The 27,535-nt window shown below is 36.6% G+C and overlaps 1 protein-coding gene across 2 annotated transcripts in view; it reads right to left on the bottom strand.

Moving 5' to 3' along the window:
* Positions 1-27,535, bottom strand: part of DENND1B (DENN domain containing 1B) — a 164,769-nt gene that overhangs the window by 47,243 nt on the left and 89,991 nt on the right. For both annotated transcript variants that reach the window (XM_063344729.1, XM_063344730.1), the window contains 4 exons: positions 16,962-17,062; positions 11,106-11,151; positions 8,960-9,061; positions 836-961 (listed from right to left, as the gene is read on the bottom strand). In XM_063344729.1, the coding sequence (XP_063200799.1) occupies positions 836-961; positions 8,960-9,061; positions 11,106-11,151; positions 16,962-17,062 (375 nt within the window). The remainder of the gene's footprint in view (positions 1-835; positions 962-8,959; positions 9,062-11,105; positions 11,152-16,961; positions 17,063-27,535) is intronic.

The following is a 27,535-nucleotide window of genomic DNA, read 5'->3' as shown; positions in this document are numbered from 1 at the left end:
AAAACTTGACACCTCCATCAAGGATGATTTTCTCCTATCAAATCTCAATATTTATCTGACTCCATTAGACCACCAAACATCATAACGTCAGAATCTGATTCAGCCAATGTCATCTCAATGCATTTTATCAAACAGAACTACTATCAGTAGTTTGCAAATATCATAGGAAAAGAATCTGGACTGACAGATGAAATTAATCTCCGAATTGTTTCTGGCAAATTATTTTATCTCTAACAGGCTCGATATGTGACACCCTCAAACTAGAAAGGATGAAAGTCCGTAACACATTAATCTACTGAGTGCCAGCAAAACGTCAGAAATACAAATTCTGAAGTTCTGATGGGAAGAAATGGGTTTTCATTTCTCCTAACTTCTCAGTGGAATCAAGATAAGCGTGTAATAGAAGAGATGCACATTTGACTCATAGCTAGCTTCTGCTAGGAAATAAAAGTCTTCTGGCCTCAAACACAGCAAAGTCTCTGAAAATGACGGAGTCTGAAAGGCACAGGCTCTTCGGCTCTTCACCACATTAAATCAGGTGACCTGTGTGTAAGTAGCTTCGTTAATCCAATCTAATTTTATACTAAATAAATTATGAAAGCGATACAAAGGAAAACAATAGCTGACTTTGGATGAGTATTTATTTTTCAGTACAACTCAGCGTCAGGAGGTGGGAGCGTCTTCTAAATTGACAACATAACCTTAGCATAGAGTAAGATTTAAAACATTTTCTTTGAAATGTTTCAGACTGAGATAAAGCATCCTTGCAAAGAATGTGACTGTGCTCTTACAAATTAAGGAAAAAAAAAAAAAAAAAAAGAAGCCGCCGCCTTACTGGTTTGTATCTTAGTGCATCTCTGTAGGATCCAAACAGTGCTGCCTGTGCCCGAAGAAAGGCCTTGGCTACTCCATCACCCGTAGCTGTAGACTGCTTTTTCAGTTTATTTTTCAAGGCCGAGACCTGCACGACAGAGTGGAACAGTTAAATTAACACCTCAGAAATTGGTACAGCGAGGTATGAACCCAATCAGCAGGCAAACCATGGTGTCTACAGGTCAGCCAAAAATTCATCCTCCTCCTTGATAGCTTATCTTTTTAACTGCAAAGAGCACCTGCTGGTCTGTTAATTGAAATGAAAGCAGGGGATGATGGTCGAGTGCTAATGCAAATTGGTTTATGCTCTCTTTTTTTCCCAAGGCCTCTTGACATAAATAAGCTTAATTATTTTACAGTAAACTGCATGTGAGCCAGTTTCCTGCACAATTTTTTTGCTCAATCATAACATGTACCTACTTGTTTTGAATGAAGACAGTTGAGTATTTTTTATTTATGCTATGAAGGTTTATTTTTAAGGACTCTTAATGGTAACTTATTATTCAGTCTTAAGGATTTTTATTTTTTTTAAGGCAAATTACTATCTTACATGATTTCTCATGCTACTCACAATACCATGGGAGTAGCTGCTACCCCTGTCAAATAGTTGAGAAAAGTTTGTGTAAATTTGGTGATACATTGTCCTAGAAGATAAAACATATGCAAGAGGAAACAAAGAATAATACTTACAAGGCACCTGTAGTTTAAAAAAAAACAAAAACACACCACAAGACCATTCTTATCTTAGTGCTTAACTTTTGTTTGTTTTGAAGGAGGTCTTTTCTTACTTGGCAAACAGCAATCGCTGATTATACAGAATTGGAAAAAAAATTAGAAATACTAATTTAGATGATGCTTACTTGGAAATACTTTGGAAAAAATCATATTATTGTGGAATTATTACAGTATTCTTTAGAGATGTAGAATTACACCCAGTTATAGTCTATAGTCTCCTCAGTTTCAACGTGACGGACATCTGGAGAACTAAGTCAACTCCAATTACGTTGAATACATGTTTCTATATCCCTTTGTATTGCAATATAACCAATAAAGCAATATTTAAGTCACTAAAAACTATACAAAATAACAGAGTTACTCTTTAAACAGAACATTATAAACATAAACTATCACCAAAACAGCTTTCACTCTCACAGAAATATATGCAAGAATGAGTATCTTTTCATTTCTTTATGCAAGCAGTCCTGACTGCTCTTGTAGAAGATGATTGTAATTGAAGTGTCAACCTAATTAACAACTAAACTTTGAATAATGCTAATGAGAACTGAACATGGCATCAGAGAAAAGACCAGCTCTACAGGTGATAAACCTTCACTGTAGTGACATTTTCCAGTGTAAAGTCACAGTTACTGTGATCTGATCAAAGAGAGAGACCCCCATTGGGTCCAATTATAACTATAGTTTTGAAGAAAAAAATTATTGAGTTATGATGTTCATAATCTATGCAGAAAGGCCTTTACAGTATAGGTCTTTTCCCCATAGCTGTGATCTTTTCAATTTATATCCAAGCTCCATAGATCTAGATAAAAGTTTAGAGCTTGATTCGTTTAGCCCATGGAAAGAATACACCAAGGCTCATTTACGTTTTTTCCTCAAAAGAAAAAAAAAAAAAAAAAACCTGTAAGTCTGAGTACAAAAACCAGTTAAGCAATTCAAGGTTGAAAAAAAAAAAATGAATGCATGGTTTGGTTTGGGGTTTTTAGTTTTGTTTTGGGGGCTTTTTGGGGTTTTTTTGGGGGTGGGGGGGTGGGTTTGTTGGTTGTTTTTTTTTTCCTGTACTGTATAATCATTAAATCATTTAAGTTATTAAAAATAAAGTTAATTTCATTCCAGGGGAAATAAACATATATATCCTTTGTATAAGGGAAATGCGCCCATCAACCTTAGCTCAATTTCACTAAAACAAAAGTAGTAACATGAGGTCGAAAAAAGAACTGTCAACCTTAAAATGTTGTCTCTGTCATGACCGACGAAGCATCTTCAAAACATAAGGGACGGGAAAGGTAGAAAATTCTCTACATTCTTTTACATCTAGGTTCTTCTAAATTGTATGTCATGAGTTCGGGGAAATAATGGCAGACAATAAGGCAGGGTCAGAGAATAACGGAGTAAAGATGACGTAGAGCAGAGGAATTAGAGGACAAAGTGGGGGATGTGAGGGAAAAATGGTATTTTCTGATTTTCTCAGTTCTGGCAGGCCCTGTGTACCCTAACATGAATCAATAAACAGGATGCTTCAGGCAAAAATGTGTTAAAAAGAACAATAGAAAGCAACAAATCTCCCGCTTCACTGTAGTATTGGTACGTTATTAGTTCAACGATATTAAGAACATCCCAATGGGCTGGCAGTTTGAAGGCAGGTTCTCCAGAACAAAAAATGTGTAGTGAGACACACATTTTTTTTGCGCTGCTATCCCGGAAGGAGTTCTAGCCTCAAAAAGAATGTGCTGGAGTTCAAAGAAAGTTCTTCCACCTTCTGCTTCTCTCAGGAGGCTATGCTAAAAGGCAGGAAGAGCTCTATTAGATTATTCTGCAGAAGTACTAGGAGCACAGTGCTCTTTAGAAAAAGCCTGCAGAGATAATGTACGCCATGACCCTGATTTCCCAATTGTCACAACCGGAGCCCTGGCTGAAACGCTCCTCAAGCGCCCCTGAGACCTGCCTAAGTTCCCTTCAAGCTGAGGTCGGCAAATATGCATGCAGAGGGACAGTGCTTTCTCGGGGCTTATCCCACCACCGAGTGACGGCAAACCCAAGCTGCACAATTGGGTAGGTTGCTGGCAAATTCTCCCAGTTCCCCAGTTTAATCAAAGATAGCGTGACAAAGTAGTTATTATAGTCAATACAGTAGGTAAGATAAGAAACTGAGTGCTTTGAACTACTGAGGAGGACTTGGTGCACAGCAGGATTGTGATTGCTTAGATCCGTGAACCTAAACCCAAGGAAGTGTGAGACCCCATTGGGTGACATCATTAATAGCTCTTAAAATTTCAAAGACAATCCACACTTGTGGCACCAGGCCAAAAAAAATACCAAGCAGCATTTTCATCAAAATCTTTTCCTCATCTGTGCTTTAATCCTTCTATCTGTCTATGATTAAGAATGCCAAACTTTTTTTTTACCCTTCTTCGCATGTCTTAAAGTTTAAAAATAAATAACTGCAAACAAACCAACCACAGGGGTTAGAATGCTGTTAAAATTTATTTCTGGAAGCCACTAGTGATCCGTTTCAGAAATGGTATTATTAATTTACACTAGAAGCAAACTGGTTTTATCTTCTCCTAGCAACGGCTTCTCATAGGAAGGTGACTTCATTGGACTGCTAAACACTACCAATGAAGAGCAAGCAGAGCTTCAGGAAGATTTAAATCAATAGGACACTTTTTCAGAGATGTAGAAAGTCATGAGATTGATATGTGATTTTTCTTTCATATGTAAGTAAGTGTATCTAAAACGTAGAAACATATTGTGCTGGACATTAAAAAAAAAGTATTATTTTTTAAAATAGTCACCTTATGTTCTAAGATTCCTAAACTATAACTATCTGATCAGAAACAAAACATGACTAATATCTCTTCAATATTCATGTAAGTAGAAGAATAGAACTGCACATGAAGTTAAAAAATAAATGAATAAAATGATGTAACTATTAATCAAGGCCTTTGCTCCTGCAAAAAGTTAAGCACGCGTCTAAATTTAAGCACATATAGAAGTATTCAAAACATTTGTTGCCTGAGAAATGCAGAGCCATGCACTGGCATTCCCAAAAACTACTAGATCTCTGAAAAAAAGATATCTGGGTATTTATCTGGGACCAGTGACAGTTGCTATGCTTTAAACTATTTTTCAGTGTTCCCCATCAAATCATGTCACTACAGAAGTAAGACCACTCTCAGCAGTGAGAAAGTGAGAGAACAAAACCACAAAATGGAATCTGATATGGTTTAAATCAGTCTTGTTAATGAAAGGGCTTCTACATACTTGATATTGTCTACACACGGAGGATTTGGGCATCTCAGCCCTCCAAATTTTATCACAAATACTTCTTTATATGAAAACAACTACTAAATGCAAATGTTTTCAAAACTAGTTGTACTCTTCAATCTCACATTCTATAGCTTCTAAAACCATATCAAGGTTCAACAGAATCTCAACTCTAAGACTTATTCAAAATAAATAGTTGCCTCATAACACTGCAAACACTGGTGACTGCTCTGAGTTTCTAAAATATATTAGTAATATTTTTGGCTAGTTTCTGTTGGGAAAACTTAATAAATTAAATAAATTACTTAATAAATTACTTAAATTTTTTAAAAAAATCTTTTTAGTTGCACTGTTACACATTGACCATAACTTCTTTATAATACTACTAATCATTGTATTTTCAGAAATAATTTGCACTCCAAGTAATTGTTTTATAAGGTACCCGTTCAATTTTCTATGTGAATTACAGCCTGCTTCTCAAATGCTACTTTTAGAACAGTAATGTTTACACACCCAATTTACAGTGTTAAAATCTTGCGACTTAAGGAATCTCAAAACTAAAACTCTAAAAACCCATTTAGATTCTGTATCGCACCATAATGTGTAGCACCACACGCTACAAAGGCTATGCATCTTTCAACAGCTCTGTAGATTTTTATGGTCAATGATATTTAACGACCACAAAAGATGCTAAAAACCTATAAATCCTATTGTTTTCTGAAGATCATATTTTTAAGTAAGTTCTGCTTAGTCTATGAAAAGTCAGTAAGACTTGGTTGCTAAATGTGATGCCCTCAATTCTCCAAGCTTTTTTTGAACGCGTTAAAATTTAAGCAAAGGAGTAGTCGTCTTCTCACTTAACTGCAAGTAGCTATTGCAGGATCAGGCCCAAAGTTTATAAATTTGTGTCTACAGTCTCTGCTAATTTTTATATATCACAAATGTTCTTTGTCTAACGTCTTATGCTGTTGAAGTGGTGAGCTAAGTATTATTGTATTGGGAGAGTTACTCCCACAGAAGTGGCTACTTATTTTCATTTTTTTTAATTAAAAAATAATAGACAAATTCACAGTGAAATGATGAAATTCAAAAACAAGTGTTCTTGTCAGAAGAGAGGAAAAAGAGGGAGGTTTTCCCCCCTCTAAGAAAACAAAGGATTCCTGAAAGTCTTGCACTGATTTATTTTTCCAATTTTAAATACCTTAGGAGTAGCGGAACTGCTACTGGCATGGTAGTATTTCTAACAGTCAATAAATCTAAAATATTATGTGTGAATATTGGAATGAAGCCATTAAGAAGATTACAGCATGCAACGCAGCAGAGGGTCCGCATGAAAAAAGGACTGGTAATTCAGGACAACTGTGACCACTGACCTTTGCACAGTCAAGACCACTGGTCAGTCCGACAGAATAATAGAGTTCACATGCATAGAAAGTCACCTAGCCTGTAACTATAATTTAAATGCTTAAGTGAATGATGTAAAAATGCCTTTAAATCTCAGTTAATTTATTATACAGTTTATTAGACAATGCCATATAATAATGTTTTTTCAATCTTAAATTTATCATGAAAAAAAATCACAATCAGAGCATTTTCATAGACATATTACTTATACACGGGTAAACTATTAAATACCTATGCTGCCAGGACATCATCAGGCTTATTGATCAAGAAAATAATTACTCCATTTCCTTCGGACACAAGAAACAGTTTTAGAAAACTCTTTGAAAATACGGCATTTGTTTTGTTAGCCTGTTAGCCAACCTGGAATCAATTTTGAAAGGGATAGTAAGGCTAGAGTTTCTTTTATATTTTCAGTTCTTCATCCTATATTAACACCCTTCAGAGGTACTCATTATATTTTTTCATCAGAAGTTTTAGTACCTTTCTACGTATGCTTATGAGGTTTATTTGTATAGCTTAAAATGCTTCACGTATGTAAATACCTTTGACATTTGCTTTAATGTTTTAAGTCTAACCATTTTGACTCTACATTCCTATGTCTTACACTTTTTCACCAAGTGTTAGCAGTTGCACTGCCCCTCATGAATGCAAGAGGCAGACAAGCATTTTGTCATTTTATGAGCCAAACACGGACGTTGTCTGTGCCTTTTGTTACCAGGTTTTCCAACTATAATTGTGTATGTTTTCCATTAAATCGTTTTAATTAAAGTGCTTTACAGATTGAAGCAGAGGAAGAAATGGGAATATTCAAATTAAAAGCTTCGTTAGAAAGCCCTCAAATTCTGCAAGTATACTTTGCACAAAACATAGTTGTTCTGTTTTGCTTTGTATTAGATACGGAATGAAATATTTTAAGCCTACCGCATAGTCTGTACACTTTGATAACCTTCATTAACATTAATAATAGTAAAACACATATATCCTGGGGGAGAATACACTTCTAGAAGTATGAAGATCTGCATCCCTATTTATTTCATGCTAGCCTACTCATTTAGAGATCATTTTGATATGCATCCGTAAAATACACGAGAAGTGTCTCTCATTGCAGAAAGAGCCATTTTTCCTGTTTGAAGGACCCCTAGCTACAACTCCAGTATCTTATGCAACACAATGCCTAATTCTCAATTCTACATCTACCTATTATTTGACAAGAGGTATGTACCTCCGTGACATTATAACCTTAACCTGATTCACTGAATGCAAGGTCAGTTAAAATTACTGACACACCATTAAATGACTCACTCTTTACCTAACTTGTTATACTCTTGAATGATAGGGTACAGTCAAAATTACTGGATATACGTGTACGTGTGTGTGTGTGTCTACTTTTTCATGCACTAACATAAAAATCACAAAATGTCATCTACATTTCTGAACTATAGATGATACTGAGTCAAAATAAAACTGACCAGACGAGCTATAAATAGTCTAGATTTTAACATCATTAAAATCAAAGGGAACTGGCATTAATATAATCATCAAGAGTTTGATTTCTATTGTACCAGATATATACAAATCACCAACAAAAACAAAAGACATAGTATGTCACTGCAGTGCCTTACTTTGATTAAGACAGTTTGTTTTTATGATTTACAATTTCAGAAAATGTAACTCTTTGATTTCACATTTTGATATAAAATTCTTTGTGCTGACAACCATTTGTGATAGCTTGAGCATCTATAACTAAATAATCAAAACAGTGGTTTCACAATGATATTCTTTTAGAGCTCTACTGGGAAAACCAAAGTAAGTGAATTTTGTGACTATTTAAAATGATATACAGAATATGTTCCCCTATAGGCAATAAGAAAAAAAAAAAAAAAAAGGCGGGGGACACCCTCTGCAAGATCAAAGTCCAGAAAGAACTGGCACTTAATTTATCATCCTTTACAGACAAAAGACAGTTTTCGTCATTTCAAAAGGATCAGATGTCTTTTATGACAAACTGGGTTTGCAGTTTAATTTACAAATAGAATTCTAAGTAAGCAGTCTTTGCTCTGCCAAAGCAAATGACAAACAGTATAGGTTTTCATTCACGCAGCCCTCAGCAGGATAGAAGAGATTAAAATAAAACTGAAATAATTTAGAGAAAACAAATAAATGTTTCAGAAAGTTGAAGAAGATCAAAGCCTGAATTTTCTGACCCCAACTGTACAAGCATTTCTTATTATATTGACCAGTGCCATCAGATCATTAATTAAAAGGAAAGCGCTGGCAGGTGGCAGGGAAGCAGAAGCCGATAATTGGCCCCCTTCTTCTTTTTGCCTTCAAAAACTCTCTCGTTCTTTTGCAAGACATGCCACTAGGCAGACAGAAATGCCTACTTTGTAATATAATGATTAAGATGAGATGAAGAGACTCTTGCGTTTAAAGCAGCTATGCCTAATGAATGCAGCTAGCTTTATAATTATGATCCTACTTTTACAATAAGGAATACGATGTTCCATTCAACATCTCCGCAACTGTCAAAAAGGTAAAAATCTCAAATATAGGGGTCTGCACTTGCTGCTTTTCACCCCCTTATTCCTTTTACAGCAGTTAGCAAAACCAAGCAAAAATAACTACTAGTAATTCAAGCATCTGTATAAGAAAGAAAGAATGAAATATCTGTAAGACTCACCACTTCGCTAGGTAGGTTGTTCAGGTCATTAAAAGGGGTTTCTAGAGTGTTTGCGTCAACATTTAGCAAAACCACATCCTCCAGTGATCTATTTTTTACTCTCTGTTAAGAGGAAAAAAAAAATAATATAGTGGAAAAGCATTTTACTATGGCATTCTCCTGAAGTACGTTTTTATTATAATGCGCGGGATTAGAAACAAGGATTTTACAAAGGACAAAAATGGCAAAGACAACATTTTGAGCTTTAGATCTAGGATTTGTGAATTAGGTGCAGGATTCAGGGTAGCAGTTAAAAACAATTCCTCTTCATCAAACAGTAAGGTTATACTAATAATCTCTGAAGTAACAAGCATAGTCAAGAAATGCATTCTTGAAATGCATTACACAAAAGACCGTTAAAAATATAAGAACTACACATATCTATAATAACAGTTCATTCTCTCGTATTTGCAAAAGATAGGATGTTAATCACATAATCAGATGAAAAACAGAGAAAACTATGTAATTATTTGCAGATTTATGTAAATCCCAAGTACATGATATCTACTAGTGTTACAGAAGAATGGATGAAACAATCTTTCATCAATGAACTTGACTAGCAGCTAAGAATTAAATAATTTGTTCCTTTCAGGATGTCCTGGTTTCAGCTGGGATAGAGGTAATTTTCTTTCTAGTAGCTGCTGCGTTTTGGATTTAGTGTGGGAATAATGTTGATAACACATATTGTTTTAGTTGTTGCTAAGTAATGTTTAGAGTAAGTCAAGGACCTTTTCAGCTTCCCATAGAAGCTGAGAGGGAGCAGAGATGGAAATTGGCCAAGGGAATATTCCATACCATAGACATCATGCTCAGCGTATAAATGGGGGCTGGCCGGGCGGCAAGGATCTGTGATCGCTGCGTTGGACAGGCTGGGCAATCGATCATTGGGTGGTGACAGCAATTTGTGTTGCATCACTTTGTGGTGTACATTTTTTTTTACCATTATTATTTTTTTCCTCTTCCATTACTGTTCTATTAAACTGTCTTCATCTCAACCCCCAAGGTGTGGGGGGGGGGGGGTTCCCCCTGTTTCTCCCTCTTCTCCCTACCCTACTGTGGGTGGGGGGAAGTGAGTGAACGGCTGTGTGCTCCTAGTTGTCAGCTGGGGTTAAACAATGACACAGGAAAAAATGATAGAACTCTTTCCTATATGGTCCTCCTTCTGCGGTCCAGAAAGTAATTCCATAAGGAACTGAGTGACTTCTTTTTCGGAGCAAGCCTTTCTGTTACATTATTTTCTGATGGGATAAGGAAAAAGATACTAACCAAGATATTACAATCAATGTATGCAGATCATAAGAACGCGATTTAAGAGAACAGAAAGCTATGCCTAGAGTTAATATGACAGTACATAAGACAAGGCTCTGTTTTGGAAACACAAAAGTGCTAGTGGCTCAGACTGAAGGAGAACCCACCTCATCAGCTTAGCAAATGTGAACTGATTCTTAGAAACTGCCTCAGCAGAAGCGTAAATCAAATAAACTTCCTAAATCAATTATCTACTCTGCATGATAATTGGACTACACATGTGGGCTTAATGGTGTCATCAAATGGTTATGGAAAGAGGCAAAGCTATTTATGACCCAGCTATTACTTACCACTTAGGTGAGTTCTATTGTTCTGTTGTATGTTTAAATCTGAAAAGACTACCTCTTGGGTTTTGGTAAAAAATACCCATTTCTAAAATTAATAGTTATGAACGTTATGGGATGAATGTTAGAGACAGATTTTCAGTGGGACAGGAACGTAAATTATCTGGGAAATCAGAGTGATGCTAATTCTGATTGATGGTGACTCCACAATAAACTTTAACTGTTCTTATTATTGGGAAAATCTGTTGCTGAAACACTAGAAAAGGCGGAAAAAAAGCTATCATTGAGATATTAAACAGACACAGAAAAAAATCATGATGTAGCACTTACATGTCTCCATGCTTTATGGAGACACGTAAGTGCTGCATCATGATTTCAAAAGTAAGATTACAAAGAGGGACATTTTTACTTTGTAAAGCATCAGAAGCTTAAACTTTGTAATTCTGTACACTAAAAAACGGATTATTCCTGAAGCATTGCCATTAAAATTATTCCAAAGCGTATAGTAGACTTACCTCTATTAAGCTTAAGTGGACGCCAATCAGATAAGGCATTGGTGCACTGAAGAAAAAAAGTGCAAAAGACCAAATTATTGTTCGAAGTACAAACTACCACAATATTTGTGGAGCAAAAAATATTTAAAATCTTGGCACGTACACTCCTCAGTTAACATTCACTGTTTAAGCCTGTATTAAATGTACACAGTTGCTACTGAATTTTTTACTAGACAAAGGAAATTTTATTTTATTTTTTTTACTCTCCAGTAAAGACAAAGGGCTCTGTTCCTAACTGTGGAAGTACGATCGAGAAGACCTGTAAGGCTTGCTAACTAGATACCATACCTAGTTTCAATAACCACCCATACTATATGGCAGAGCTAGCCTAGTGGATGTTCCAAAAGTGGTCTGTCTCTAGAATTACAATGGTTTTAGAACACCATTCTGGAGAATATGGTACCAGTTAGCATCATTCCACTGCAACGCAAACATCATTAATGCCAGTTTTGGTTCTGAATGGGCTTCTGAAACCCTTCCTCTGTGCACTCTGTAAGCTGTATAATATTCAATTTAACTCAAGATAGTAAAATTCTCATTTCCAATTTGAATAAGACAAGGAACTACGTTCTCAAAATAAAACAAATTTCCATACAAAGCCTCTCTAGAGTGAGAGCTCCTGCAGTACACAAGCAAGAAACTGAATTAGTGAGGCTAATTTAATTGTGGTTTCCTATTATCTTCTGTTTCTTTCTCTAGTGAATGTGTTCTGGCAACATCTGACAAAGAATATACTCAGTATCCAGCGCTGAAGGAAAAAAACAGCATCACACTTTTGGGTACTGCAAGACTACTAAAAATATTCACTCCAGAGAAGCGAGCGATAGGCTGGTTTCAGCAGCTCAGCGGGAAAAAAAATACTAAGGGAGCAGAGAGAAAAACTAAATAAAAATAATCTCTGAAAAAATAAATGGCAGGTAACATGACTTATACGAAGTTACACAGATAGCTAACATACAGTAATTTCTCCCATTTTATTAATTCAGTCCCAGATTTGAGCCACTGTCACTGACTGATTGGCGACTGACTTCCTGAGGCCCAGGGAGAGGCTCCACCACATCAGTTCACGTGGCCACATCAATTTGGTCCCAACTCCGGGAGCAAAGGTAGCAATTCTTACCTGCCTGCAGCTGCAGCCAGTTTTAGAAAAATCAGTACACGCTATGGATCAGCCAATTGCTCTCATTAACTGTCTCCCACAGGAGAGGATTGATGCCCACCAAAACACCCCCATCCCCAAAAACCAACAACAACAAAACCCAAAAACAATCAACCACCCAAAACCCAGACTGACTGAGGCCAAAACAAGCTGCCATCACGTTCATACTATCAAAACAAGGGTTTGCTGAAACTGCAAACTGTCATGGCTTAAGACTTCTAAGCAACCGGACTTTCAAAAGGGGAAATGGAGACCCCTACATCCCCACAGACCTTTTTCTTAGCCCAATTCTGAAAAATTTGAGTACCTCCTGATGACTTCATCCAGGCCAAGGCATTTACGCCTTTGTGGATTGACTCAAGTTACAGAGAATCATAAATGGGTGTCCCTCCAGAGCAGACACGCGTATATATTCAGCGAGGAATCGGACAGCTTTAAATACAATTTTAAGAGTGCTTTATACTATGTAAAATATTTAACCAAGTCAATGAGAATGACTGTGACTGACACAGGACTGAGGATTCTTCTGCTGAATATGCAGCAAAATAGATCTTCAGGTTCACCACATCAGAGTTATCTTAGCGTTACAAATAACACAAACTGGAGAAACTACGGTGAAAACAAGCACTATATTACGTATGCTTTTTATGCACACTTGTTTTCTTGTACACCGACACTGTTCTAGCAGCTTCACCAGGCCTGCACTGACTTAAAATAGCTGATGATTTGCTCCATTAATAAATCTGTCATTGAAAAGGGTAGCGTGTAGCTCTTTTCTATAGAACAAAGCAACAGCTACATCATTTCAATTTTGAGAAGTTAACAGAATAGAGGTACAAAGCTAATTAGATCAACACAGCTTGGAAATGCATGAAATAAAAACTGCAGGTATGGAAAGTCAATTTGATCATTTTCAGCAAAGAATGAATTTTATTACTGCTGGATTCTGAAGTCTTAACACCAGAGATTTGTAATATGTACATGAAATTGCTTACTATGTTACTACTGCGAGCTGCAATATAGTTTTTCTTTTGCCTATGCATGCTATTACCAAAAACGTTATTAATCTACAACATCGTTGTCTAAAATAATTACTATGTTATGCAAAACATGCAAGTTAATTGGAAAATAATTGTCCCATTCTCACGAAAACAGGCGTGTGTACATCCCAATTCAGAAGAGACCAAATCTCATAAAAAGACATGTTGCAATTGTAACTTGAATTTTCTAATTACATTATATTCTTAGCAGAGCATCAGTAGAACAGATGCTTTACCATCCACAGACAAAACTGTCATACATCCTTTTATCAGTGACTTTGTTTGCCAAGAAACTACATAGAAATTTGATGAAATTAGCTTTCTCCTTTACAAAAATTAATTTTATCCAAATATAATTACTATATAAATGCTCAAACTTAATTTTTGTAAAAGCTTTCTTGAAAGCCAGCCACCTACTCCTGAGTGCAACAACACCTTTTTGTTTATTTAAATGTAGAAAAGAAATAAAGTTTTAAAAAAATAATCAGAACATTCAATTTTTTTTTTTTTTTTTTTTTTGTTTTGGTTTGTTTTGGTTTTTTTTAGGAACTCTGCTGCATTTTCTTCCTGCTAGAGCTAAAACAAAAATTACTTTCACTGCCTAATATTTTGCTGTCTTTTAGCAAAAGAAATTTAATATCTCTTCTTTTTTGGATAGTTGCTCCGATTCTCACTTTGGAGTCCTCATAATGGAATTTGAGGCCAAGATAAGCTACGCAGGGGAAAAAAACCATCCTGAAGTAAAGAAATACACGGTATGTTCCCACGCTGGACCTTGCCAGTACTCATAACGCGGGCACTCCCGAGAGCATTACAGTCTGCACGGATGCTGAGTACTGCTGCGTTTGGACCATTCGCTACATTATGTCTAAAACCAGTCTCTATATCAGGTTGCCCGATAGAAACTAAGAGGCTTTTTGATTAAAAAAGCAAGTGGAAGAATTTAAATAAATTTTTTTTAATATAGATCCTTTTTCCTCAAAGATACATTTTTCTTTTTTCATGCCTGCAAAATGTACAAGCTGAGCAGTTTATGTAATTTATCAAATTCTAAGCCTCACATCATTTATATCATTTATCTTTATGAAATTTTGAAGATATATGGTCCAAATCATTAAAAAAAATTACTAGATTTCTCTCAAAACACGTTGGATGATTACCACACAAAGAAAAGTTGCAGGATCAGGGTCTATATTTAAACTAGTAGATTTAAATGTATTTTATCTTTCTTTAAAAGTGGTCTTACTCCCTTGGAATGAGCAAAATTATCAAACTGACCATCCCCTCCTTCATTTATTTGAATATCATTTCAGAACACCGCTAAGAAAGTGTGAGTTCATAGGAGACATCCCAACAAACTCCAAGTGAAGCAGTGACGATGTAGTTGCTTGAAATGCTTGTTAAGCTAAAAGGAAAAAAGGCACTTTTGTAAAAAGAACTTTGCTCTATCAAAAATGAAAATACAAAAAAACCCTAGAAAACTATTTTATTAATTTTTTTATTAAATGTAAAATAATATATGAATTAAAATTAAATATAATTTATTAATATACTAGGTCTGGCCTAGTATAAACTTTGGCCTTATGAATTCATCAAGGTTTTCTAACTTGATATATTATACACCTACGAGAAAAATATTTATTCACTATTAATACACCAAAACATGAGGAAAGCTAAGTATTTTATGTGTTTTTATCACACTACTGCAACCTGTCTAACAAAAGAATCACTCAAATCAAACATGAGCAGACAGAGAAATGTAAATGAACAAAAATCTGAGTTAAAAGATCTGAATTATAGTTACTGTGATAAACTCATCAGTTGTGCACTGCCTTTCATGAACTTTATGTTTCCATTTGAACATCTCTAAAAAAGGGAAACTTTTTTTTTCCCCCCACTCTGTTGTACTACTGTGAAAAAGAAAAAGAGATATAAATGAGTTTTACAAGGTTAAGAAACTCCATGCTTCTTTTTAATGAGTAAAAAAAATTCCCAGGTCAAGCCATAATGACCTAGAATCTCAACTATTATCATCATCACAAGAAGCTGTGTACAGCATCTAACATTATTATTTCTGGAAACATTATCTGCGCTTCGGAGGGGAAATAAAAAAAAGCCTTCTAGTATTGAGGATGCACTCTGCAGGGCACAGCTTGAATAAAGGTGTTGATCTACCTTCTGAGAACAGCATTTATGGATGATACTGAAGAAATTGCAAAGCTTCTGTAAGCTCAAGTAATACAAAAACTAAACAAATACATCCAAGCTCTACCCCCATCTTGGTGCATTTTATCAAAGCTAGGAGGAAAAACAATTAGGACAGAGTTTCTTCAAAAGAAAACTATCATTAAAGATGAAAGGCTTAGCTGTAGTTGAAAGTAAAGGGAGGAGTGGGAGAAGAATATTTGATTTCTTTTTAAAAACAATAAATAATATACTTATGAAGTACAGGAACTATCACAGAAAAAGCTATACCATGGGCAAACACTGTAAACTTGAGGAAAAACTATCAAAGTGACTTAAGGAAACATAATGAGAATTTCTTTGAAAACAAGAAGTTCAATAGACTGAGTGGATTTCAATGGAACATCAATATTTATAGGTTCCAGAAAAAAAAACCAAAAAAACACAACAACAAACCAAGACGATGTCCAGCAAATACACAAGTGTAATTTATTTCTGTGAAGAAAAACATTAGTAACAGAAGCATAGACTTAGGTTGGTAGGCATCTGACTTGGCCTCTGTTTTTACATACAATAACAATTCCTGGTCTCTACAATGGATTTAAATGGTTCATTTTTCCACCATAGATCCATAGGGCCTAGTTAAAGTGAAAGTCTCCAGGGATGGATACTCCCATTTCAGATGTTTTAATGGAATCTCTCATTTGGTATCACTGGCACTACTATGAATAAAAGAAAGGAGATCTCTTTTTAGCCTGAAATCTTAAAACACAGGCATGTGGAAACATCATCCCTTGAAGGATCAGAAATGACTCAAGAATCAATTCTTTCTTGTTCAACTTAAAAATTCGGCAAAATCATGAAGTCTGTCATATAAGCAGAAACACATGAGGAGAAGCAGAATTCTTACACTGACAAGGAGATTTTTGAACTCTTTCAGGAAGGTGTTGGATAGGATCCAGAACCTGGCTGACTCTAAAATACGAATATTAAACCATTGTAGAGACCTAAAGGAAACATTGATGCCTACTAACGTTTGATTTTGGAAAAACTGATCAGTTTTTTTCTGAATGCTTCTATCAGTATCATTTATCTCATGTTAAAATAAACGCCAGATAAAAGAAAACCGTAACAGAGCCACATTTAAACTACTGAACGTATTCTCTGACAATAAAACGGGAACAGTTATTATAAACACGATTCTAAATGCTGCACTGGTAGTAATCAGCCCTGTAACTCAAGGTACCAATTCAATCACCATGTAAAGGCATGCTGGAATATCTCTATTCAAGTCATCATTTAAGCATCGGCTTAAGTGCTTTCATAAACTGCGTCCTGTATATTTAGTCACATAAGTACTTAATGTTTTCACCAGTTAGAATTACAAGACGGGCAAGAATCTCAGAAATGGGGATAACAGGTTAGCTGTCTTACCAGCAGTAGTCCAGAAGATGTGGAGGAAGCACTGGGATGTAAATGTGCTGCCAATACATTGGATATAACAATGCAGCTGACGCATGAACACAAGCAGTTAACTAAAAATAAAAATACACACACAGAATTGGCAACAAAAAATATGAATAAAAAGAAAATACAAAATCTTAAATTAACTTTTAGATGTGTAAGAATCTTAACCTCCCCAAACCACCTATTACAGCATTTTTAAATTACTTTTAATTGCTTAAACGCATCTATGAAGAACTCTGATATAAGTGTACTCCATTTGCAAGAAGTCAGACTAACAAGTCAATTAAAAATTAGCCCTGCTCAGCTAATTTCCTTGAAAAAAAGAAAATAAACCTGCACTACTTGATGTTTATCAAACACGGGTACTGCCACGAACACGCAGAACTCCAGCGCACCCCAGCTGTACTCAGTTCCATTGAGCGGGAAAGACTCAGAGGACTTTTTTGGGCCCCATTTCTGCTATTTGGAACAACTGGAATTGATCTGAACTCACGTGGAGATGCAGAGGAACATTAAACTCAGGAGCAAGATTAATTTCTGTTTGTGGCACTATCTTGATTCCCAAACTACCTTTAAAAAAAAATCTAAAGTGAATATTCCCTGTGACAGCAAAGCAACTTTATTACAATTTTCCAAAAGCCCCTTCCCAAAGCAGAGACTGGCAAGTCTGGCACATGCCGCACCAGAAAACGAAGGACTCCTTGACCAAGAGAGGAAGTGTTACAATCTGCTTACCATTCAAAACCGTTTTTTCTAAAACAAAATGTGATATTTTTGTTAAAAAAAAAAAAATCACAAAAAACCCACCCCTCAAAAAATCTATGGAATTGATTAGAAATGTGGTCTAGTTCACTCCTCAAACAAAATAACCTGCAATACCAAAAGAATTCATATTTGATCTATCAAATACCACTTTTCTATCAGGGAATCACTCAAATTTATTTAGTTTATTCTGCAGCCCCAGAGTTACATCAGAATGAGAAAACATCAAGACTGTGTTCAGAATGAGGTAGCCTATATTCAGCAAATAAAACACTACAAACACTACAAATCTTATAAAATACAGAAAAAAAAGCCCAGTTTTTAAAAAGAGGAATGCCCCACGTAGAAGATACTAAGCTTATGGAAAAAGACAAAACCATCCTAATGTTTTATATCACAACAGAATTACTATCTGAGGTTAACTTGATAATAGCACTGTTTATTAGACATGAAGAGCTAAAAATAAAATGTAAATCCTGTCCATACAGCAAGTGCTAAAACTTTATGGATTTTATAGGAAAAAAAAACAAAACAACATCATCCTTTTTGTGGAACAGATCAGCAGTTAAAGCTTTCACACCCTGGCTGTCTTGGACATTAAGACTTGTAAATAAAAATTATACTGCAATTTTGTACGTGTATTTTTACACTAAAAATGAAAAAAATAATTATAAGGCTATTGCAGCAGAAATCGTGGACAATTACAATTTGTGCAGCATAGTTTGCTCAGCACTGAGATTAATATAACACGATTAAATATGGAAAAGAAGAGGGTCTGAAAGCTCCTGAGGGATATCATTAGGGCAAATTGCCAAAGAATGAAACATGAGCCAGTCAGGAGAGTCTGGAAGCTGCAGGAGTACCAGGGGACTCGAATGTTCGACAGTTGGAGCCTCAGTAATGTGTGAACTGCAGGTTAAGGTATCAGGAGACTCTGTTCACTGACACACAGAATGTCACTATTGACCAGCGAACTGCCCCAGCCTGACAGCTACGCTACAGAAAGCCAAGTATATCATAATTCCGTATTTAAACTCTTCGTTTCAGATTAACATCTCCTTTCTTAGCTTTACATCAACCCTCTGCAATTACTCTCATTTTAGTCTTATAATAATGGCTACTTTAATAATTACTGTGTTGTTACAAAGAATTCATTGATTTGAGGGAAGAAATAAATGAGTATCTTATGCCTCTTCTGCGCAGTGGGATTTATGAGTTTTATTTCCATGTTATCTCTCTCTGTGGTTTACCTAACACTACTGATAGCACAGTCAAGCTGAGTATCGTGTTTTTTCCTCTATTACTCAAAGTGGATATGGAATTACTAATTAGTACGTCCACATACTATTAGTGTACATAGTATATACATTTCAAACCGCAACTACCTATATAAAAATTAGCCTTTCATGTATTTCGATCACAGACTGAAATAAAGCTGAGCATACAGTTATACAGGATATCCCCCAATGTATACAGCCGCCTCCTCCTCCTATTAATTCATAATTTAAGAATGCCTATTAAGATGACTGTACTATTTGCATGAAGTATTTTCCTATCTTATGCATACGTCCGTGTTATATTTTAGTTCTCACTTTAACAGAGGAAGTGGATAATTCCTTAAAAACATCTGAAGTTTTATTAACTGTCTTGTTTTACAATCTGTATTTTGGTGTGGCACTTAAGACTGACATCTATTTAACATTTGTAATTAAAAAAAAAACTATCAAATTTTAGCATTTCTAGTAAAGATTTCATTACTTACACATCAAGGTTTTGCTGTACTGTTCCTTGCGTTTCTATTTAACGACATCTTAATACAACATCTTATTTAAACGTTTCCATCTATGCTGCTGCAGTAGGTTTCCAAACATTTTAGTATGGCATGAATATGTTTTATAGTTTCCTGTTGTATACAGCCTGTAACACAAGCAGCTATGGGATTCTGCTGCTCTTCAAACTGTGTGACATTTGAATACTGTGCCAACTCTGCCTTTAAGCAAATACTGATAAGATAATTATGGATTTCGTATTAAAAATCGCACACTTTCTGGCAAATTCTCTTTTTGCCTTTTTACTGTTTCAACAGTGACTGCATTTCTCAAATGCATTAGCTATTTAAATAACTTACCTCTTTAACTGACATATTCACTCTTTTAAATAGAGTGGGGACTACTGCAAATTTTGGAATAATGCTCCATGTCTTAAGTAACCAGACAGTTCCAGAGATCTGAAAAGCATTTGGGGACCAGGTAGAGCCCGACTGCTTACACCAGAAGACAGAGGTGTTGAAAGGCGACGCTGGATTTGGAGGGGTGTCTGACAGCGTCTGCGGTTGGGAGCGGAGCCCAGCAGAGCCCCGGCAGACACCCCGCTGAACGCTGACGGAGGAGAGGGTAAGGCAGAGACCGGAGCAGAAGCTCCTAGATGCAGAAACGAGCATCTGTTGCTTGACCAAGTGGGAAGAACTTTTGCAGAAAACAATTCTTTATTCTATTAAGGCATTTGCATGGAGCCTGTCTGTTGATTTCTATCTGTTCTAAAAGGAATTATCACGATCCCCATTAAAAAAAAAAAAAAATAATGTAAAAAGAGAAATGTCATAGATCAGAAAAATCTCTTTTTCAAGAGAGGTAGTCATTATCCGAAATTATCCTGAAGTCATCTTCAAGTCTGTGTACAACCTAACATATTTTGCCAGCAGCAACTGGAGATTACATCAGCTGTGAAGTGTGATCCCCTTTACAGATAATCTTGTATAAAGTCCAATAAAATTTGCTATATTATTTCTGTGTACACACAAATACATCATTGCTCAATTACACAGTTTTCTGAACAATCTTAAATTATAGAAGAGTGCTGTAGAACCTAGTTACTGCAAATCTGATAGCTTATTACATGTTTTGAGGCAACAAATGATGTTGAGACATCCTCCTGTCGTTCACTGCACAAGACCTACCAGAGCTGTGATTCTATTCATAATAAAACAGGTAGGCTGTTTTTAACTAAAGTTTATCCATAATAAAATGGGTGGGCTGTTTTTAAGTAAAGCTTATCCGTAATAAAACGGGTGGGCTGTTTTGTTGAAATCCACTTGTAAATATTGAACAGAACTTCTGATATTTCTGCATCCAACAATTTTCACTTTTTAGACTGTTTTTCTCCATTTCAAACAATACCTTCTAATTTAAACAACTTCCATTTCAAAAATAAATCTAATTATGATTTTTAAATTGTTTTGAATAATGTGGTATTAAATTACGTGAAGAACATGAGTCAATTGAGTTGAACTAGTTAAAAACCAACTTTTAACAAAAAAAAATTCAACGTTTGACTGTCTAATAAATAGACAAATTTAATTTGAAATCCCTAGCACTTGCATCGGACATGAAAAGAAGTTTCCTCTCCCATTCTATCAGTAATGAATTTACTAACATTACTGAGCATAACTGAAAATTTCAGTCTGTTTCCAATCTTTTCCGGTAAGACACTGCAGCCAGCATCACCATCTGAGCTCTCACCACCCTGCAAGGAAAGCACGTGGTGTTTTCTGCAGAGTTTTGTAGTGATTCTGATATAATAATTTTATCTTTGTCTCCAGAAAAAAAAGGAAGATGCTGGAACTATGTGGCTGGTGATAGTAGTGTCTGTCCAAATAGTGGGAGGCCATGTTACAAAGTTTGTAAGCAAAATTCATTATCTGGTGATAGTAAATTGATTACTACCAAATTCCTTCAAGACTGAAATAATGCACAAATTCTAGAGAATGATGAGTTACTTTCCACCTTGTGGCAATAAGCAGCCACGTGGGAAGGCTGTTGTTCAAAATCTATGTGCTGCTGAACAGGAAGAGTCAGGAAAAGTTTTAGTTCCAGATTTGATCAACGCAGGTTTACCTGCTCCTGGGAAGACAAAGAGTGCAGCTCCTCCCTGTCCCTCACGTGGATGCAGTAACTCTCACGTGTGTATCTGCTACCCCAATGCTCACTTCTACCAATGTACCTTTCTACTGGGGATTTCAATAGGACTAGCGCTTTTTTCTTTTCCTTTTTTTTTTGTCTTCGAATTTTATTTTTCCTAAACACTGTTACATGTCTAGAGCCATACTACTTCAGCTGAAAGATTTTCTGCAGGCTCACACGTTATGCTTATTTGATACCTATTATTCACATAATTTCAATGAGTAACCTGAAAATAATTATAATAATTATTCTGTATACTGCACAAAACTTACCTGGCAGTTATTTTCTATCTATATAAATTAATTTCTTCAAAGACTTTTCTATAACCAAAGGTAAAGAGAGAGGCAGAGCATAGGTGGCAAGATTTGCACACACCACAACGCGCAAACTAGAAAGACAGAAACTGATTAGCAGAATCTTGTCAGAAAGCCAAAAACAGCAACAGAAGTTCGACAAAACGCTAAAGTAAAATTAACCTGTGATACTAGACAACCTTTCAAAGTCTACTGTGTGCAACTAAAGAACTACTGTGATAAAACCATTTTCCTGAAAAACCCTCAAACACTGTCAATCTCTGTCAACACCATGTCCAGAAATGGTGCGCGCTCTCCCTCCTCCCTCACAGTCCCATTGGGCCAAAGAACTGCTTCCCTCCCACTGCCTTGACCACACATATGTTGAAAGATGACACAGATTCTGTTTTGTTATCTCAGCTACCGATAGCAATAAATTGTAGGGGATGGGTCACAGTTTCACTGCAATTCCAGTAGCTACCATCAACCTGGACCAACTCTTATTGCTGCTACCCCAATACTCCCAGCTCACGAGAATTACTGAGAAACCACTATCCACTTCCTAAGGGGGACAGTCATGCAGGTGAAAGGAAGCCTCTCCTCCACACTATTACAACTCCTAAGACTACCAGCTTTGTTAGAGGAGCATCCATATCTAACTCTTGTTTGATCGGGAATGAGATCAGGCTCCAAACCCATAACAGATGCTTAATGGTTGCTAAGACCTACCTTCCCACCCATTTCTTGAATGGGTCGGGGAAGGTTGCTGGAGAGAGAAAGCGGGATCCCTTGCTTTCACCAGTTTACAACAGAGCACAAACCCCTTCCCAGCTCTAAAGAATAAACAGTCAGGCTAAGTCGTAAACTTAGTCCATTCTGCTGGCATTGGCGAGAATTCAGAAGTCACTGATGAAAGAAAAAATTATCAAAAAAAAAGAGAACAGAATATACTGTCCAAGCCATGATATCCAAAGCCACTCCTTCTGTATTTCTTTAATTTAGCTCCTGGCTAATCGTCTCCCATCTGCCAACCCCATAATCTTTAAGAAGAAAGAGAAGGAGGACCTTAAATGAGCCATAATGCATTTTCCTCCTCTTGGCAAGATGGGACCCCCAGCTCTCCCCTCTCGCAGAAGGTTAAGCTTCATAAATATATTTCCAGTCCACAGATGAAAATTTTAGCTTTTTCTATGGTGAAAATTAAATGCGAAAAAGAAAACACTAATATAAAAAAGGCTTCTTGTCTTCTGGGTTTGGGTTTTTTGGGGTTTTTTTTGTTTGGTTTTGGTTTTTTTAGTATTATTCGCTTTCTTTTATCGTTATTTCTGTGGGAAGGAAAAGGAAGAGAAGAGTGTTATTCATGAATTTGACAGCACTTCATATACAATCAATTTCATTCTTTTCTTGCAATTCTTGATTCACAAAGCAGCATTATGGCATCATTCTTGTGCATTAGTTTGGAAGGGGAAAGAAAAGACTGCAGACACGGTTTGTTCCTTGCCTATGGCTCCAGGAGTGACATTTTCCCAATAACGGAGGCTGAGCAGAAAATAAAATTGAAGTGGTAGCAGGCAGGTGAGCGCTCAACAGGGAACACCACTGGCATACTCTGCCCACACTAAGGACCTACGCGCACTTTTATAGATAAATCAGAGGTATCTATGTAACAAAGTAGGTGTGGGTGGCACAGAAAAAGCTACATAACTTGATTCAGTTACTCAATTTCTTCATCCCACAATGGTTTTTAGTATTTTCCATAGCTTGAAAATAGAATCTTCTGGAAGTTAGTAGTCAGTTTTTATCCGTAACACATTACAGATTAGGTTAACTAACAGGTCTCTTCTGATATTCATTTATCCTATAATATACTAATCATGCTTCTTTATATCATCTGTTCAATAATTTCAGTTTCCTCATATTTCTTCATTTCATCTCTGTACATTCTTGATAATTCCTTTATTCTCATTTTGACATTCATTTATTTCCTAACTTCTTTATCTCTTCCTCTCTCACAAAACCACAGAAAACCACAAACATATACATCTTTTTGTCCCTTTTCCTGACTACCTCCTGACTCCCCCTTTCCTTCCTCCTTTATTTTATGACCTGTCTCCATGGAGGAAGAGCTACCCTCCCATAAAACAAGGGAGTTCTGCAAATGTTTCTCACTTCTGAAAGGAGAGTTTCCAGGAAAATAATTTTGATTAACATTTCCTCCCCCAGAGTAACTCCTTGGTACGTTCTTCTGCCATACCCTAATTAAGAAGCAGCAGGGAACAGCTTCCTTGTGAATAGCTGACAGACAACTTATTTACTGTGTGCACGAGTAGAGATAACCACTGACTATGTTATAGTTCATTTAATCATTGGTGAATCTTGGAAAAAAAAAAAAGAGTGATAAAGCAGCAGTGACCATGAAACAGGGGAAATCTTGCCATAACAGCACACCGGAGCAGAGAGCTGGTATTACACTCAGACACCTTTCGGTAACTCGTCTTCACACAACCACCAATGACCTCACTGGTACTTTTTTTAGGGGGTGAGACAGTTCTGGTCAACAGTGTCATTCACCTCCAGTTCTCGCACAGCCCAGCCACAAAGGACTCAGTACTCAAATGCTCCTCTTGGATTGCATTCGCCCACTGCAGCGCTTGCGCCGGCTCTACACAGCCTTTTGTTCCGGCAGTTTTCACTGAATTGCCAAAGATTACATGAATTGGAAAAAGAAACAACTTTTGCCCCAGGTTATCTTCATCTTGCATTCGTTCTTTTTCCTGAAAGTGCTAATAAGTGAAAAATTTAATTTTGACATGAATTTGTAGATCTGTCTTTCTGTCTACTTTTACAGTGTGGGTTTTCATTTTTTGGCTTGTTTGGGGGCTGGGATTTATTTTTTTTAATAAAACGCAGAGATATATAGTTATTCACATTTTACATAGATGGCAGGTAATAGCAATCTGCAACTTTTTGTTGTTTTCCCCCTCCTCACATTAAAAGAAAAAGAATTTTAATCATTCGCTGACCACACATTTCAATTTATTTTCACAAATTCTTTCACGATTATTTCTCCTAATACTATGCTGTGGCAATGGGAAAACTATTCTAAACCTCAAGACTGGGAGAGCTTTCCCAGTCTGGCTGTATATCCTAACCACATTTTGATTCCATATTGACTTCCCGCAGCTTCATTGCTAGAAGTGCGCTCCCTATGCATGTTCCAATGGGACCTTACCTGCATCCACAACGCGCATCTCTGCCCAGTTTATCTTAGCCTGTTTACACCTGAACTATATAAAAAAATTATTAAGCATCACTCCTCATCTATTCCCAGACCAAATGGTCTAATTGACCTAATATTCCAAAATGAATTCTAATTATGCTTCCGGGAGCTCAGTGAGTATCAGTGGAATATCTGTTCTGCCTTGCAAGCTAATGATAAATTCCTATCCATTTCCTGTTTTCCAAGAACTAAATTTAGCACTTACACATTTCCACCCACTATTTACTACGTCAGAGTAATCCAAGATACAAATTAAATTTTAAATATTTCTTTTTTTAATTATTGGAACGGTATCATTTACAATGGATCTGCCATACACTTCATAAATACATCTTTAGATAAAATTGTGACTGCACTACATTGCACAATTGAAACAAATTAAGTGCTATAGTTCATTTAATGGGAAGTAGGAGCATAAGGCAATGTGAGGACATCACTAAGCTCTGTGACAGCTCCCAATGCCACTATTTTCTCCAACATGGAAGGCCTGCATGGAGCCAATTGTTCCACTGTCTCGGATCCTTAGTTTGCACCAGAGAAGTAGCTCCATGAATTCTGAGCTTTGAACTCAGAAACATTCAAATAGAAAAGAGGAGCTTTCTGTCTTTCCGGGCTCCGCACTAACGAGCACTGTACTCCAAAACCATGTGCCAGAGATCTGGCCTAGTCACAAAGTGCTGCTGCTTGCCTGGTTTTTTAATCAGATCCACAAATCTCCAACATATAAACTTAAGTGAAGGGAGAGAAACAGACAACCACCACAGTTGTTTTCAGATTCAGCTGATGATATTACTGCCTTGGAACGCATGGATTTTGAAACAAACTCAAGAATCTCAGCCTTAGGGTCAGATACAGGAGGAGGAAAGCAAGTCACAAAGACAACTTGTTTATAGAGTAAGAGGTGTTTTGCTTTCCCTAGCAGCTGGTCCTACATTCTCCAAGAAGCCTACATGTCTTCCTAGTGCCTGAGTGACCACAGATAGTGTGACCATACCTGAACAAGACTAACGAGGCAAGGAACTTGAAGCCACCGCTCAGTCCAACTATGGCGCCTGAAGGCAACGGCAGAAAGCTCTCCCCGCATACAAGCAACAGCAAAAGTGATTCCAAAAATGTATGTTTGTGTGTAAATTCATATTCAGTGCTCCTTCACCATAAAAAAATAGTAAATTAAAATCTGTGTCTTTTATTGACGTATACAGTTGTTTGTATAGGGATCACCAAAGAAACCTACAGCCAGCACAAAGCAGATCTTTGTAACCACCACGCTCTCAGGCACAGCAGACTTGTATTACCTGAAACAAATACTGGTCAAAATGGAGATAACGTTTAGACATTTGCTTTAAAGTGTAGCATCCTTTCCACCTGCCAGTGTAGGCCGCAGAAGATACACTCTAGTTAGCATATTACTGACAGGATGACGAGAAAGCTCCTGTCAGACACTGGCCAGCCGGGTGTTTGAGACAAAACGCACAGCCCCAGCTGACTAGTTAGGGAAAGACTGGCGAGGTACAATTACAGAGGCATATGACAAGCTTTCATGCTTGAGTGACTTGAGAACCGATGACATGGCTTTAAACAGCAATCCTTTCTACCTCCGGTCACAAAACAGCAATAAGTCAACTGATGCACTGTTGTAAAATCATGATTTATTCCTTTGCTTTGAATACATGAGAGTGTGGTATGATGTTCTGGTAGACTACCACAGCAGGTGCACTTGGGGCCGAAACATCTAGGGCCTGCCTCCAGCATGCATAAAATCAATGCCGTAGTTCAGCCTTCCTGGAAAAGCCATCCCCAGCACTTTAATAATTTATAGAAAGACCGAATTAAAAAATTATTTGTACTGAAACTCGTATAGCTCCACGCAACTAATAAGAATACATGCAGATGCAGTGACGTGTGAGAAAACGCTGCTGTGCAAGAACATACAGCGTGACATTTAGGAAAGGTCTTCCTTTTACAGCTAAAGTGAAATAACTAACAGCCACCTCTGTGAATAGATCAATTCCTTTGTTTCATTCATCCTTTCGTTTAATCCAAAGCCATATAATTTGTTTCTTTTTCATAGTTTACTGTTCAAAAGCCAGAGATGGTAATTTTTGCTACAAACAGATCTTACAGAGCGTAATCCTCAGGCTAGCTGAATCCACCTCACTCTAACACTAAGCCTGAAGCAAGCTGTGAGGTTGGTGATAATCACATTATTAAAGTGGTTGGAAAGTCAAGCTAATAAAAGAATCAACA

Source organism: Chroicocephalus ridibundus, chromosome 8, assembly GCF_963924245.1.
Source record: "Chroicocephalus ridibundus chromosome 8, bChrRid1.1, whole genome shotgun sequence".
Lineage (NCBI taxonomy): Eukaryota > Metazoa > Chordata > Aves > Charadriiformes > Laridae > Chroicocephalus > Chroicocephalus ridibundus.
The sequence above is the reverse complement of the archived record's forward strand: the minus strand, read 5'-3'. Positions and strand labels throughout refer to the sequence as shown.